Below are 17,212 nucleotides of genomic sequence, written 5' to 3' on the forward strand. Positions count from 1 at the left end.
TTTACAGATTTCCTCAACGTAACAGTTAAAGCTGAGACGCTTGTCGATATAGACGCCAAGGTCTTTTACCATCTCGCAGTTTCCCATTTTAATGCTCTCTATTTTGTAGTCGTATATGATTTCTCCGTGCTTTATTGTTATGGACATTTTCTGTATGTTGAGTTGTAGACGGTTGCGAACAGTCCAGGCAAAGATGGATTTTAATGAATTCTGAACTTGTATGCAATCTTCCGTGTCGGTCACAACAGAGAACAATTTTAGATCGTCGGCGAATAAGGATGGACAATGGACAGTCAATTACGTTGAATATATCATTGATGTAAATGGAGAATAATAGAGGTGCGAGGTTACTACCCTGAGGAGCGCCACTTGTTGGTGTAAATCTGAAAGAACTGTGGCCATTATATTCAACGTATTGCGATCGGCAAGAAAGATATGATGAAAAGAATGCTACGAGTTCTTCTGTAAAACCAAAATTTTCCAATTTATGAAGCACTCGCGAGTGACTCAACTTGTCGAATGCTTTCGAGAAGTCCATAAAAATTGCATCTACCTGCTGGTGTTCTTCAATAGTGTATTCCATAAATGTAATTAGATTTGTTACAGCAGATCTTTTTGGGAAGAAACCATGCTGATTGGGGGAAAGTTCGTTTTGGATCTGGGGAAATAATTTCGTAAATTTGCACATTTCAAAAGCCTTGGCAAAGTTTGATAAAATGGCAATCGGTCTGTAATTACCAATGACGTTGACATTACCGGACTTGAATACTGGACAAATCTTCACATTCTTCCAGGCATCGGGAAAAGTATTAGTACGTAGAGCTAAGTTAAAAATTTTAGTAAGTGGTTTAGAGAAGACCGCTGCACAGTCTCTAACAATGAAAGAGGGAACACTATCAAGTCCTGCAGTAACCTTAGTTTTCAGTTTTCGCAGCGCGTTTGATTTGTTTCTTAGTGAGTGCGCGAAGACGCTTGAAGGATTTTAATGCAATAACGGAATTAGTGCACTTGTCAATTCTGAACTGTCTGTATTTTTCTTTTAAGTTGTTTAAATATCCCTTTTGAACCATGCTGGATAAGTCCTGGAAGATTTCTGTTTATCATAAAGTGGTATTACTGCATCCATGATAGTAGTAACTTTTGTATAGAATACTCTAACCATATCATTTACGTTGTCAAAATGCCCTGTCTCCAAGAAGGACTAATCAGTATTAAAAAATCGGTCGTATAATAATGGGTAGTCCGCTCTGCGAAAATTGTATGCTTTTAGGGATTTCCCGGAGGAAAGATTGAAATGCAGTTGCGTGTCAATGTTACGCGTAATGTCTAATGTTGGGTGATAAGCATCTTCGGGTAACAGAGGTTCAGCCTTGCTAACCACACATGGCAAATCAGATAGTACTAAATCCAGGTAGTTGCCAAAAATATTAGGTGTGGAGTTTCATTGGCTGAAGTTTGAGAAAGCAAGAAACTCATGAAGAATTAAATTCTTTCCACAGCCAACCCCGGGCTTTTCATAATAATGGATATTAAAATATCCAAGTAGAACAATGTTGTTTGTGTGTAGATGTAAGAAAGATTCGATCATCTCAAAGAACAGTTTCTATTCATCTATCGGTGAATTTGGAGGGAAATAAATGAGAAAAACATAGACAGCCGTGTTATACTCTTGCCGCAACTATATCCAGCGAAAAGAGTACCTCATGGAACGAATTTACATTGATGGAGATTGAACTAAATATTGTAGGTAGTCCAAGAAGAACACCTCCACCTCTAGTGACTCCCAGGCGTTCAAGATTGCGATCCTTGCGTTAAACTACATATCTATGATCGAATTATCAGTCGTAGACAGAAAGTTGAATCCATGTTGTCCTCGTATATTTTGATATGTGATAGTAATTTCTTTCGATGGGAGGGGGCACACTTGGATTTGAATTTTCCTTCAGGAAACACAGAGCCATGCTTTGTTTTGCTTTAAACATGCTTCAATTTCAACCCTTGTCAGATGGGCGCAGTGCGAGTGATACCAGCCCTTGCAGCCTCCTGAACCTTTGACCATTTTAGAGGTAATTGGTGCGAAAACTCTTTATGATAGCAAAAACAAGCAGTTTAAACGATAAGGAATTTAACCAAAAGAAAAAAAGATCGATATGAGAAGACTAAACGAATATTTGGAGTTCCACACGTATGTTATTAATTGATAATTGCTGGTATATTACATAATTAAAGAAATAATAAAGAAAAAAAAAGAAATTGTGAATTGCTTACCGGAAACATAAACTATCCATGCCAATGCACAAAACAAGTTTAAATAAACAGGAAAAAAGGAAAAAACAACGATAAATGAAGGAGGAAATGAATCAGCTAACCGGCATTGGCAAGTACCGTCGTATAATTATTACATTTACGTAGAAGACCCCAGATAAATATCATTGTTAAGATATTCCATAGAATTGGTAATATACGAATTAATTATAATTGAAATTGTGAACGCGTGATGTAAGAATGATAATCATTTAGCCTAATTATTAATGGTTGTAGTTTTTAACCGTTAAAGTAATACTTTTTATAAATAGATCTACTTCATTAACGTCTATTTTTTGTTTCCGACTATGTATAACTTCTAGTAGTTCAGTTCATTGTTGAGTTCTCTATTAGAAGCTTTTAAAAAATCATATTTGGAGCCATGAGGTAAAAAATATCAAGATCGTTAACCTATCTTACGTTATATACAGGGTGAGTAAAAAAACAAATAGAAATTTTTAATATTTATTCAAAATACGTAACACATTTACTTTTTGATATATTAGCACAACTACTAAATACTATTATCGCAGATGATACACAAACGTCATAATTATATACAAAAATAGACCTGTATATGAAAACACTGTAGGTTCTTCTTTATCCTTTTTACACGTCTGATTTTTCATAGTTATCATTTAACTATCGTTAAAATTGATGGGGAGCACCTGCCAATCGGATTGATCTCCAACACTTCTATTTGAAAAGATTATCCTTATTTTATATTTTATGCTCGTTTTATTGGTTGTATCTTCTTCCGATAAAGGAAGTTTGAAAACTTCCACTAATCCATTATTAAGACTGCCATATTTCAATCTTTGCCAAGCTTCTGGCCGTCGTTTTTTGATACGAAAACTTCAATAACATCATTCGGTTTATTTATATAGAATGTGTTTTGCACTATAACGGCAAATATAATAAAAGGCGAACTTAACGCCGCCATGTTTCGATACTGAAGGGCTGTTTAGTTATGACGATGAAGAGCATGTAAACAATCTCGACATCTTGCTTGAGAAGGGGGAGGGCCATCAATATGAGTCACTTGATTAGATCTGTTGTAGTGAATAAAACACGGCAATTGCGTTTGCAAATAGAAATTATTTTTGTATTTGGTAGGAAGTCGAGACCATATATTTAAAAGCGTATAGGGACTAATATGTTCTGCTGGAAATTCTACAGACCTTTTAATTCCTCTGTAGTATATTTTGTTGTATCCAAATGCATGTTTGAGTGTTTAAATAATACTAAGGAATAAAACGCTAAATTATTATTTTTATACATTTATTCACAACAGAAAAATACACATATGAGTTGAAAATCATTTTTGAGTTTATCTGGATTAATTTCTATAAATTCCAACATATAATAAGATAATTCACAGTATTTAATAGTACTGATAAACATTTCCAAATTTTTATACTGTAAAAGACTGATTTTCTCACTGTATTATATAAAAATAGTTAGAGTATTCTACTCGTCAATAAAACCTTTTTTGTTAAAAGAACAGTATTTAGTTTCGAAATTTCTTACATCTAGTAAATTATAAAAAATAGGTAAACAATATTTAAATAAAAATATACAATTTTCTTCCCAATCAATACGAGTTTTTCCATTTCCTATCTTGAATTATCAACACTTTCACTTCTTCTTCAAAAGCATAAGTTATGGTTAAATGTTCATCAATTGCTATACATTTATCACACGAACCACTATTAACGTTTTCATCAACAAAGTCTAGGAACATTGAAAAACTTTCATATGACATTGGAATATTCTTCTTGTTTGTACTTTGGAAAACAATTTGCTTTTCTGTCAAGTTCTCAGAAATATTTACTGATGCATTAATTATTGTTTTTAATACACTTGATTTATCGATTACGTTTTGATGAGAGCGATGTGAACAGGGCAATGATTTATAGTAAAATGAACTAATATTAATCTACGAGTTAATAAGTATAAAAAATACCAGATACTAATAGATTTAAGTTTATTGGGTTAAAATGTTTATAATATAATTATATAATATATGAGCATTATTAACAGTACAAGAACATATATTTCTAGTTTATGATAATTACAGTTACTGTATGATTGTTTTAATTTCCAGTAGGTCCAGAAGTAAATTCCAAGTTTACTATACATGATGGAGCGAGATTCATTTCATTTTACGTAGACAACAGAAATTCCTTTTTTATATGTCCTGTAACGAAAACCATATCAACACCTTCCAATTCCTGTTGTATTACCCCGAATTATAAGGGATTCCATGAACATTATGGAATATATTATTTATCGTCTTCTTATGGTATATGGACAGATGCTGGTAACAAATCTTCTGTTTAAATGTATAGGTTTTCATTTCTTTTCCATCGTATATGGATAATTCCTTAACCTCAAATTCGGGTATAGAAAATCCTTGCACCTCTATAACAACGAATTTCATCGTATTAAATTAGCGTTCTAACATGTCCTGATAAAGGTAAATATTCCATGACTCGATCGTATATGATGATACAAAATGATCGGGTCTTTTCGGGGAAATTTTCGGAACTCTCAAATTCTAGCTTTACATCTATCACATTACTTTTTTTTACACACGAAAAATTTCCACAGGTATATCTGATTTGTGCAGTTTGTTGGCAGCTAAAACTTGCGGTGAAAATCCTAATATTTTTCCAATACTGTCTTCAGGTTGAAAATATATATCGTAGATACACTTTATTTCACACTTTAGTGTATTATTATTAAGATGTAACTTTATAACGGTTTTGCTGTTCGAACTTAGCTCTTTTTGCAAATACTCTTCAATGTCGGTAATCTCGTAAGATCCTGTTGGAATTTCAATTATCTGCTTTATACCTTCTACAGAATAATGAAACTTATTTCGACCTGGTTCGATATTTGGTATTGAATTCCACGTACTTAGAGATATCAGAGCTAGAGAATAATCTAGGATACTGGAGAATTAATGTCCACACTTAAACAGCTAGAACGACCTTTCAGTGTGAATGTCTGAGACATGACTGAGCTTGAAATTAAAACACATGTTCTTTTTAAGTATTTATTCTAGAGAAACAAAATTATAGACAAATGCAAGATGACCAAAATTGTAAGTATTATATGTTTGGTACTGATCGTAATTATAATATATTTTACATTTCTTGAAATACTGAACAATTTGTTTTGGCGGGTTTACATTTCCAAAACTAATAAAAGGTAAAATTCCTCCGACTTTAGGTACTGGAATAACTGGGTACTTTAACTTTTCGTCTACCACCAGCTTGTTTAACACTCATGCGAGCTGCTCTCAGTGCTAGTTTAATATCATCCTTGAGAATACCATTACCATAATATTTAATGTGCCTCTTTACTTTATTAACAACAAAATATTTAAAGGGTTTTCGTTTAACACCCATACCAAGCTTTCGTTTTGTGAAAAAAAAAGCTATAACTCTTTCCCACGCTTTTTCCTCCAACACTTTATAAGCTTGATGTTGATTTAAATATTTTTCTTTCGAGTACGTAATACCGTGTTCTTTACAGTAACTATCTAACTTATTTATCCCAGTATCACCCTGAGCTAATCGTTTAGCAAGCTTTGTTCCCGGATCACAATACTGGTAACCAGGTAAATGAAGTTCAAATGGTAATTTATTAATAGTCCTATTTAAGAGACCTTTACCCTTTAACGTTCTCATTACAAGTGAAGACGTGATTGAATAAACATCGTATATATTATGTGAAAAAATGAGAAAAGCTAAACAGAAAATCGATATTGATGTTTGTAATTTCGATATCGTAGAGGGTGATGTTAGAAATCGGCAGTGATTTCTAATAATTAAATAATCTACCAAATACTGTAAGGGCTATAATCTGGGGTCCCAGTAATTCAGGCAAAACGAATGTGATGAACGAAACGGTGAAACGAAGTCTTTTAACAGATCCAAACGGACTTCGGTTTGAGAACGTGTATGGTTACTCAAAGTCTCTTTTTCAAGACAAATACACATTTTTGCAACAGGTTTTGGATCGTATTAAAGGTGTTAATGACTACGGATATAGAGCAATAACAATAGTGTATTGGATTCCGTAAACGCTAAACCCGATTCTATCTTCATATTCGATGATGTAGCTTATGAGAAACAAGAGAAAATTAGAAATTATTTTTGTATGGGTCGTCACAATGCAATCGATAGCTTTTACCTGTCAGACCTACTCAAAGATCCCTAAACAATTGGTTCGAGATAATGCTAATATGATGATACTTTTCAAGCAAGATGATACTAATCTCAGGCATGTGTATGATGATCACGTAAATACGGACATATCGATAAACACGTTTAAGGATATGTCGCACCCCGCTTCAGAAGTGTCACAAGTCAAAATCTATGTTTTGAATTTAGAGCAGTTTTAAATTTTCGGTGTATTTGATTTAGTTGTTAGATTCACCTGGGCTTATAAAAATAAGTTTTTAACCTTTTATTAATGACTTTAGGGGATTAGTTAACATTTTAGACGGAAGGATCTTTTAGGACTAAGCTGTAATTAGGTTTTTGATGTGTTGTGTCGTTTCTGATTTGCTTATGAAGACAGATTGTTTTGACTTATGACACTTTCGCTCTTTATGTCTTAGGAATAAACCTTAGAGATCTATTAATAATGAATATACAGTACAGAAGATTTTTGGACAAAAAATATATTTCTGAAACGATTTAGGATTTACAAACCCCTGGCATACCAAGAAACTGTACTGTATGATATAACTTATAGTACAATTGGTATTGATTTTAGAAAACGAGGTACTTGCAACATACATAAGTAAAAGATTTTTGGAATAATTTGTGAACTAAAATAATAACGTAAAAAAATAATACCTACTATTTCAATATTACAGATTTTCATAAAAATCAGCATAAAACCTTTTGATATGATTAGCATTTAGAAACGATAAGAGGTATTCTTTTTTACCGTCTTTAATATTTAGCTTTGTTTTGTAAAGTGACTTCAATGTTGGAATGATCTGATTAATTTCAAGGCCTCTTCTTGTTATATTAATTTCCTGAAATTCATTAGCCTCGTATGGTGTTTTGATGAACAGCTTATTGAGATTATTTCTAACGATCCTTAAAACTTTGACTTCTGTTATTTTAAGGGTGCTTAGATTTAATTGTAACTGTTCGTTTAAAGACTTTATATTATAAAAATCTTTATGGCATAACTGAGTAACCTGATACGGTTGGCCATTTTTTTTTAGCAAATCGTATCAATTGGGCGTTTTGCCCAGGCACGTATATAGGGCCTGCTTTCAATGCTCATTTTATCTGCCTTTCTATAACAGAATGAACGCTGTCACTTTCGTTCTGAGTATGCCCAGTGATTAGATATTTGTGGGTGATTGATTTTATTTTTTGAAATTTGACAATTGCATAGTAATACATTGCCAACATGAATTTATTTTTTTGTTGGCCACTACAGTTGTCTGAATAAAAAACGAGGTCTAAGTTGCCTTCTCTATTTTTAACTGTTTTTTCTATGTACATCAGTGCGCATGTGGCAATCTCTTCAACGCCTCGCTTGCCCTCACCTTCATGCCATACATAGCAGTCTGTGTTTTTTGTTGAAAGTTAGGGAATTGTAAAGTTCAAGCTATTTAGTTTTGACTTATAATAAAAAAACTGACACACCACCACGAGGGCAAGGAAGAACAGCCTGGAGATCGTATACTGCTACAATATAGTCATTGTATACTTTAAGTTTGTCGTCATTTTTTCTCTTCTAGAAATTTCTTTTTTCTCTCTGGTGTTTTTCATATTTCATTTTTCTTTATCTTCGGCAGTGGCATTAGCGAATGCAGCGCATAGTTCACACTGATCTTTTTTTGGAGTAAAGGAGCTTATCTTGTATTCATTATTAAACATTTTGCTAAACATACACAAATTTACATACTCTTTTCCAGCCTGAATACAGTTATTTTATAATCTCTCCAAATATCTGTCAATAATTTACTACCATCTATATAATGACGTGTAGTTTGAGCCCGGAGATAATGAGACTCAATTTTCGGAATTGACTCAGTATGTGTTGCCTACACCATCTTTCATTTCAGTCGGAATGGTGAGATGGGGATTGTGTCCCCTTAAATCTGGCTCGACACTAACGGTCCTTATTGGGCGGTCATTTATGTCAAGGGTCGCTTTAGAAAATGCTTTATAAACTCCAATACGTCCATTTAGATCGAAATAAAAAGCATGATTTAAATTACGGTGATTTTGGGTAAACGAATATCTGTACTTAGGTTTAATGGAAGTCATGCAGCCAGCAATAAAACATCTTTGTTTGTGAGAATCACCTAATGCCCAATAGCTTAAATCTTAAAAATTTGTTGCCATTGCCTTTCATTAATTTTTGTTGAACATTGCAGTTTGCAGTTCTCTCCACAAGGTGGGCGCATTCTTTTCTCTGGATATTCTCGCCTACTCTTTGAAGTTGATACGTAACTTAATCCAAGGCTCCTTCTGGCCTTTGATTTTTTCACACTCCAATTTTCTAAATCTATTTTTCTCTTTTTCCTCTTTTATTATGATCTTCGATTTCTTCCTGAACTATTTCCATCAAACCCTCCTCCTTACTAGAAGACTCGCTAGATGAAGTACTTAGTTGGCGGCATTCAGATTTTTTATTTCGTTCATCTGCAGAGTATTTCGGATCTTCATCTGAATCATAGCAGTCACTTTCATCACTATTTATAGGAAAAATTATTGTATAACACTTTCTGGAGACTGTCCGTAATTTGTATTTTAAAGTCTCATGATAGAGCCCTGATGGTCCTGGTTCCTGCGAGTGTAAAGTATTTTTTGATACTACCTTTAGAGGGACGCTAACAACCGGCAAAGTTTCTGTTTTGGATGTAGCTTCTTGAACATCATACGCAAAACATTTTTATATAATATTAAAAGTTAAACATAATAGGTTGATAGCTAAATATAGTACTCACCTAGTTTTTGGCAGCTGTGGCTACTCCTATTTTCCTGTTGCATTTTATCTGGTAAAATCAAGCCAGAAACAACATCAATCCCTGATTCAGCTTGTACTGTTTCCACTTCTACTTCTAGTATAGGGTGATGATCTTCCCCTAGGAGATGCAAGACCTTGTCGTTGGTGGGGAAGCTCCTGGTTAGGTGCTGGGGGAATCCCCCCTAGCACTTGGCTTGATCTAAGAAGCATCTCACTCATCGTCTTGTCCCTGACTGTAGTGTCGTGGCCAGGGAATTGCACCAAGACATATAACGATACCGGGCGGGCCTACGGACAGCCTCAACCTTGGGGCATCGGGGGGCACTCCATTGTATTTTACCCCTTACTTCTACATGCGGGGCTCTGTAGAAGTGGACCGACTGTCCCTAGCGACTCATGGGAACACTATGAGATCTGGTAACAATAGTAATAAAAACATCACCGGTGAAGCTGTGGGGAAACCCCCTAGCAACACTGGGAACAGTAACAATGAAAGTTCCAAGGGGCCAAACCCAAAGAGAACTACAGGAGAGGTGGCTGACACTTGCGTGAGACCATCCTCCGCAAGTGGCATACAAGTTACCACCTCCTCCAATGGTCGGGAGCCTACCTCCTACCTCTAAACCCAACAGGCGACACAAGCTACCGTTTCGTCTACCCGGCCTGGGTCGTAGCTCCTCGACTGTGAAGGACACGGGTCTCCGTAGGAAGTCCTGGGACTGTATGATGAGTTATAACTCAAGAAAGGGAGACACAATAGATCTCTAAGGTCGCAGAGATTAACCCCCCTCCCACTTATTCTAAATTCTAAATAGGGTGATGATTGATAACAGGTAATAGTTCTGTGAAATAGGCGACACAGCTCGCATCGCTAACACATTTTGGCGAGTTTCGCCTATGCAAAAAAAACAATGGCTTTAAGAAGAACATTAAATAAACCAAAAGCACAATAAAATATGATACATGTACCTATTTTTGGCAAGCTATAAAGTTTATGGTTCCCCAACAGAGCTTCTACTGTTTCTAATTCTACTTCTGGTATATTTTCATGATTGACCACAGGCAATAATTCTGTAAATTTGGCATCAAATCTCCCTTCTGAAAAAAAAACAATGGTTAAAAAAAAATCTTTTAAATAAACCAAAAAAATACATCAAAATATAATGAGTATACCTATTTCGGGCAAGCTAGAAACTTTATGATTCCCTGACTCATCTTCTACTTCTGATATTGGACCGTGATTAATAGGCAACGGTTCTGTAACGGTAGCCGTGCTTCCCATTTCAAACGAATTTTCTTGCGCATTGTCTATGAAAAAAAACTTTGTATAGAAAAAAAAATGAACAACATATCGCACCCTCGCTTCAAAAGGGTCATAAGTCAAACTACCATAGTTCGAAATCGATGGAAATACAAATGCGTAATAATAAATAAAAATTTAAGAGCGCACTAAAAAAACAAAGACTAGTGGGTATAAAATATTCAAACGTTGGGACATAGTATTTTTATGGAATTCAGACTTGAAAATTAGTTAGGTGTTAAAAAATCAGAAGTGACACTTTTGAATTTAAAGTTTTTCTTTTTTTTTCTTTTGGATCAAAAGTAAAATATTATAAAAAAAATTAAAAAAATAGATTTAGGCATTTATCGAGGCATTTATATTTTTTATTACATAGAATAGAAACATTTTATTGCACCTTAAATAGAACACATAAAATGTAACCAAATATCACATAAAACAACTGGTAACTTTAGAAAAAACTGCTAAACTATACGTAACATTAAATTCTAAGGAATGTATCTATTACGTCCAGTTTGAGACAATTTTAAAAACTTAAACTAATGGGAAATAGGGTAAAAATACAAAAACTAAATATAAATGCTAAAATAAACTTCAAAAACGGATAATCACTAAATACATAGGGCAGAGTTATGCAATTCCTTAATTTTATTTTTTAATACCAAAATTAAAATTTCATATAAATGAAAAGTTTCGTGAATTGCGAAATAGCAATAATTATCAGGGATTAAAAAATTGGATAATTCTGCCTTTAGGATGTTAAATTATTGTAAAATACAACATGCACTTTACTGCCCTCCTAACTAACAAAGCAGTATCTCCACTTTTAGTGATATTGAGATAATGAACTTTTAAAGTTTTTTTCCTGGGCGAGCAGGTAAACAAGCATGTAATATTCTAGAACTAAGTATAATAATGGATGATCACTTTTTCTAACTACTTTGATATTTGAAATTGATTTAATCAAACAATTTAATCAAAAAATAAGCTGTTACTGCGTTTTAGTGTAGTATATAGAATTCAAAATTTGTTTTTGTGCTAGTCAGTTTTGCAGTATTGTAAAAATTTGGGAGTTGCTGCGTTGTAGACTAGCGACATGGAATAAAAAAAGAGGGATGCTGCAATATTAGTGCCTACGACAAAAACAAATGAAAGTTAAAAATGATATAATTTATTGAATAATTCTGTCATTGAAAGTTATTCCTTATCGTCTGAATTTCTTAGGTCGATCGCGTTGTCATCAACAGGAAGTGTTTCCCAAAATACTCGTCTATTTTGTGGTATTAAAGGAAGCAAGTGTTTCTCGATGTTGCGTTTTCTCTCATTTGTGATTCCTCTTGGTTTAATTATTCTTGGTGGAAGATCCAGTCGACGTATAGCTTTCTTATTTAAGAAATTCATATTATAATTCACCTCTGCATCAAAACTTGTCCGGTAAACGAGTTCGTTTTTTCCTCTCTCAGCAATGACTTCCACAATGTCTTTCATATAAGGTCTTGGAATCAATTGTTTGATTTTGTAAGAGGAAGAATTATCGGGCCAAACAAAGAAGTCCTCCAGCTTCATTTCCTTCACGGCCACTTTTCCTGAATTTGCAGCTTGTACACAATTTACAAAATCTGCAAAATCGTATACTTTCTTCTTTTGTTGTAGAGATAGCTCCACCTGGTGGTGGAAACTGTCTGCCGCCATAAAAGTATGTCCTGGCTCAAAATATCGCAAAGTCAGTTTATTTGTTGCTGTTTCAGGTGAATTAATGATATACGTCAGATAGGAAAATAGGGCCCAGTTTTTATTTTGTCCGGAACAATTATCTAACCAGATGGTTATGTTCTCAAAGTCTCGCATGGCGATGAGGAAAACGTGAAAGGTACTGATCAAATCTTCTTTTTTTCTCCCGGAGATGCATTCATGCCAGAGGCAAGCAAAAGGTTTGATCTGCTGCTTCTTGCCAATCGGTACAAAGCTTTCGTTAAACACAATAATTCGTTGACAAAATATCACCTGCTTAAACATATCGATCCTAGGCAGCATTATAACTTTTTCTAAATCTGCAGAAACAATTATGGATGTTTCATCGGAACCAGCATTAGCAGCATCAGTCCTGTATTTTTCACGGGCATTCTTTGCTTTACTAATATGATTTTCCCATGCCTTGCACGACTCGCAGTCCGGAATTAGATTTTGTTGGGTATGTTTTGGATCATGCATCTTAAAAATTTCACATGTTTCACATTCCTCGTGACCCAATTTAGTGAATGAAATATTACAATCCTTTGAAACACACTTTCTGTATAACTCGTAAGAACACTTTATGTCGGGATATTTTGCCATTAAATCTTTATGCATGTTAGTGATGTTGATATCGCTAGCTAAATACCTTTTGTTCGGCGCATGTTCTCTTCTGTAATGGGAAATGGTAGGTCCAAAAGATTCAATATGTGTTTTTATAACACTTCGATCCGTTTTAGGAGTTTTGGGGTGCTTTCCTCGTTTATCTTGCACGCTCGTAGCATTACTTTCCTTATTAATAATATTGGTGATAGCTCGGTCGTTTTTGCGATCATATCCCAGTGTAGTCAGAAAGAACACTTTGCAGATTTCCACTTTTTCACCGTTTGCATTTTTCAAAAAGTATTTACAAGACCTTGTCCTCGACATTCCAGAACCTCTTCGCCGTTTCACTTCCATAGTTGAAATAGTTGCCGAAAGAAAAATTTGACGTTCCTGCCAGGACATCATCCAGTAGTCCCTATTGATTGATATACGCTGATCTTCCACAATTTTTCCAACACATCCTTTCTTGCATGGTCCACAACCTGTTCGAACCGTATGTTTAGTTTTAACTTTTTCCAGTTTATCAGCATTCCTTTCTGCAACGGTTTTACAAAACTTCTTCCTTTTTCTAAGTTCTCCCGTTCTTTTAGTGTACTGTTCATCAGGCTGAACGACTTCAGCCACATCTCCACTTTGATCAGTTGAGGTTTTCTTTAATTTTCTACGAATCTTGCTCAAAGGTTGATCAGATGAAGTATCAGAGTCAGGTAAGTAATGGGGATCGTCCACAGAGTCGTCAGAATTTAATAAGGGCATGTTTGTATCTTGAATTGTATTTATTGAAGAACATTGTGCTTCATCAGTATCAGCAACCATAACGTCTTGGGTGTGGCGTACTGGTGATGATGGGGTATCAGAATCGGGTAAGTCATAATGATGAAGATCGTCGACAACACTGTTTTCAGAATCAAGCAATGAAATGTTTGCATCCATGATTCCATTTGGATGGATCAGCAGAGGCAATGATGGAGCATTGAATTTAGGTAAGTGGGGATATTCGAATTCCAAGTGATTGGAATCAAATATTGGAATATTTGCATCCTGATTCAAATTAGGAAAGTCCGGCTCCGCAGCGGCCATAATTTCAGTGGAAGGTGGTTCTGGCATTAATGAAGGACCGTCTAAGTTATCTTCAGATGGCGAAGCAGCAATTGAACCAGATTTGGAGATATCAGCATTGTAGAGGCTCAGCGGATTCAATGTAACATACTCATTTGATTCTGTCTGTTCGATCACATTGCTAGATATAGCTTGCACATCAATTACATTTATTGGCACCTTATTCTGAAGACCCTTCTTAATCAGTTTCCACCGATAACCGTGCTTCTTGTTCTCCATAGTAATTTACAGAGCAAATCTGAAGCAAGGAAAAATACCACATTCGAATAATATGAATAATAATTGTTATGTTTATAGGTATCAGACAGAAGCACGTTTAAGGTTTTTTTTTAAATGGCAAGTAGGAAACTGATCAAACAACTGAGACAAACCTACAATATTTTTGATATAAATAATTAATATCGTTGTTATAGAGAGCTCAAGTAAACTCCCGAATTTAAAAAAAATAGAAAGAAAAAAGTAAATGACAATAAACATTGTGAAGAAAGTACTTACCAATTACTCGAAATATCTTTTACCAAACTAACACTATCACTTTTTTTATTACTTGCTGATAAAACACAAATTATGCAGTTGTTGGTTATGTTTATGTTATCTGATACACGTGCAAACGCGACTGAGATCTGCCGCACATACAATAAAAATGTTTGCATGTCAGCTGATCCTAGACATAAAGGCAGTATCTCCAGACAAAATTGGACATACTGCATTTTAGTCAAGCAAATGTCAGATACTGCTCTTTAGATATGTATGAACATCAAAAAGTGGAGATACTGCAAACGTTTTAGCCATTTATTTCAATATGGATTGCCAATACTGCTTTTTTGCTTAGTTAGACAGATACAAAAAAGTTCTAGGCATGTTAGAAATGCAGTAACTCCAAAATGACAAAATTAGGAGTTACTGCGTTCTAGCTTAGGAGGGCAGTTTAGGAATGTGATTTTTGTTAAAGTAAGTTTTTTTTGTTTTCTTTTATTTTAAGGGCATTTTTGTATGCTCTTTGTAAATCCAGAAGAGCGTTATGTGAAATATTTCATTTAGAAATTTCTACACACTTAAATTCAGTCTCCTCGTAAGAATTCTTGTATTTAAATTTAGTGGGATGTGTGTTTTCTACTTGAAATATTTTTATTTCATTAATTTTAACTGACGCAAGTGTAAGATTTAGCTGCTGTACTAGAGCCTTTATAGCAAAGAAATCTGAATGGTCAAGTTCATTAACTTGGTAAGGATCGCCACGCTTCTTGTCAATTGCGAGTAGTGTGAGGGCACATATACAGGTTCTGACTTAAGGGTTCGTTTAATTTCTCTTTCAATTTTAGAGTGGATACTGTCACCCTCGTTTTGAGTGTTTCCAGTTATAAGATACTTATGGGTTATAGATCTAATGTTTTTAAATTTCATTATAGAAAAATTATACATAGATACCATGAATTTATTCTTTTGCTGCCCGCAGCAGTTATCTGAATAAAATACAATGTCGCAATTTTTCTTAGAACTTCTGCACCTCAGTTCCCTTCCCCCTCATGCCCAAAGTAACATTTTGAAATTATTCAGTCTCGATTTATAATTTTGACACATCTCCGCGAGGGGTGGGAAGAACAGCTTGTAAGTCATATACGGCTACGATATAATTAGGCCCCACCTTGTTTTTATCTGCCTCTTCTTTTCTTGACAACTGTTTTTCTTTCTGGTGTGAATTAAATTTTTCATATAAGGCCTCTTTCTGATCTCAACACATAGATCGCATTGATCTTTTTTAGGGATAAAAAACCCTAAATTGTATTCCTCATTGTGTGTGACAATCTTGGTAAACATGACTAAGTTACAGTATGGAAGATTAGCCTCAAGACAATCCTTCTGATAGTCTCTGTAGATTTCAGATAAACATCGTCCTCCATCAGTGTATTCTTATGATGCCTTAGCTCTGAGGTAGTGCGATTCAATTAATGGGATTGAATCAATGTGAGCACGAACACTATTTTTTATTTCTTCACTAACCTTGTAGTGGTTACCATGTTTCCCTCTCTTTTCAGGTGTTAAGAAACCCTTATCATCTTTCTTTTGCATAACAGTTCGAATTGTACGATCATTAATATCGAGTGTTGCTCTGAAAAAAAACTTTGCACACTCATCTTAGTGTCATTTATTTTAAAATAAAATGCTGTATTAAGTTTACGATGTCCGTTTGTCGTTGAATATCGATATTTGGGCTTAATACTTTCCGTGTTACTAGCAATAAAATGTAGCTGTTTGCTGAGATCTGCTAGGTACCAGTTAGATTTGAAAACCGCTTGTCTATTCGCCTCGTTGATTTTTCGTGAACAGCCTAATTTACACATTATTTCCCCACACGGCGCGGCGGCGGTCGCAGTTGTTTGGTTCTGATTTCCTTCTTGCTTTTTGACGCTGAAACGTACGCCAGTCCCGAATTTCGTTTAGATTAGGTTAGGTCCAGGCTTCGGGATTAGCTTTTCTCTTTCTTGTTTTTTTCTTATTAGTTGCTTGGTCGTCGGAATTCGTCTCTGAGGAATCTGACTGAATTATATTTTCAAACCCGGACAAATCCTTCAGGGGTCGATCATGATTTTCAGGTCTAAAATGAGGGTCTGCATCAGAATCCTGCATCAGTTTCTTCACTGTGGATGGGAGATATACCATATTGCCGAGATACCGCTCTTTTAATATGAAGTTTTGTAGGACGATTGGAACTCTAACTTGATACAAATTCCACTGTTTTATTATTATTCTCAGGCATTTCACCTGTTGTAGAAATACACTGTTGGACTATTACGACTGCACGTGAATTTATTCACACATGTAGAAAATGTCATGTGTCTAAAATAAAGGATAATTTTTTAAATTAATTATATTATAGGGGCCTATCATGTCATGTTAATCACACCTCTCGCACTTTTAACTTGCTCCAACGGATTTGGTGATGAGCTCCAACGGTGATTTGATTGAGCTCTGGTGATCGCGTCCAGGTCATTAGAAGATAATTCAGCATCATTTTCCATATCGCTAGTGGAAGGCAGCGTAACAACCTCTACACTTGGTATATTATCATTGAATATAAGGCTTTCCACGTTTGTGTAAACTGATACGGAATCTTAGGAAAAATTAGAAACAATTAGA

At 34.8% G+C, this 17,212-nt stretch overlaps 1 protein-coding gene across 1 annotated transcript; it reads right to left on the reverse strand.

Moving 5' to 3' along the window:
- Positions 1–11,660: 11,660 nt before the first annotated feature.
- LOC115885491 lies at positions 11,661–17,009 on the reverse strand. The gene is made up of 2 exons (XM_030904433.1): positions 14,570–17,009; positions 11,661–14,312 (listed from the first exon to the last, which is right to left on the reverse strand). The coding sequence occupies exon 2, from the start codon at positions 14,291–14,293 to the stop codon at positions 11,816–11,818; it is 2,478 nt and encodes an 825-aa protein (XP_030760293.1). The 5' UTR covers positions 14,294–14,312; positions 14,570–17,009; the 3' UTR covers positions 11,661–11,815.
- Between the last annotated feature and the right edge of the window lie 203 nt (positions 17,010–17,212).

The sequence above is a fragment of the Sitophilus oryzae genome, unplaced genomic scaffold, assembly GCF_002938485.1.
Source record: "Sitophilus oryzae breed Bouriz unplaced genomic scaffold, Soryzae_2.0 scaffold_395_pilon_pilon, whole genome shotgun sequence".
Lineage (NCBI taxonomy): Eukaryota > Metazoa > Arthropoda > Insecta > Coleoptera > Curculionidae > Sitophilus > Sitophilus oryzae.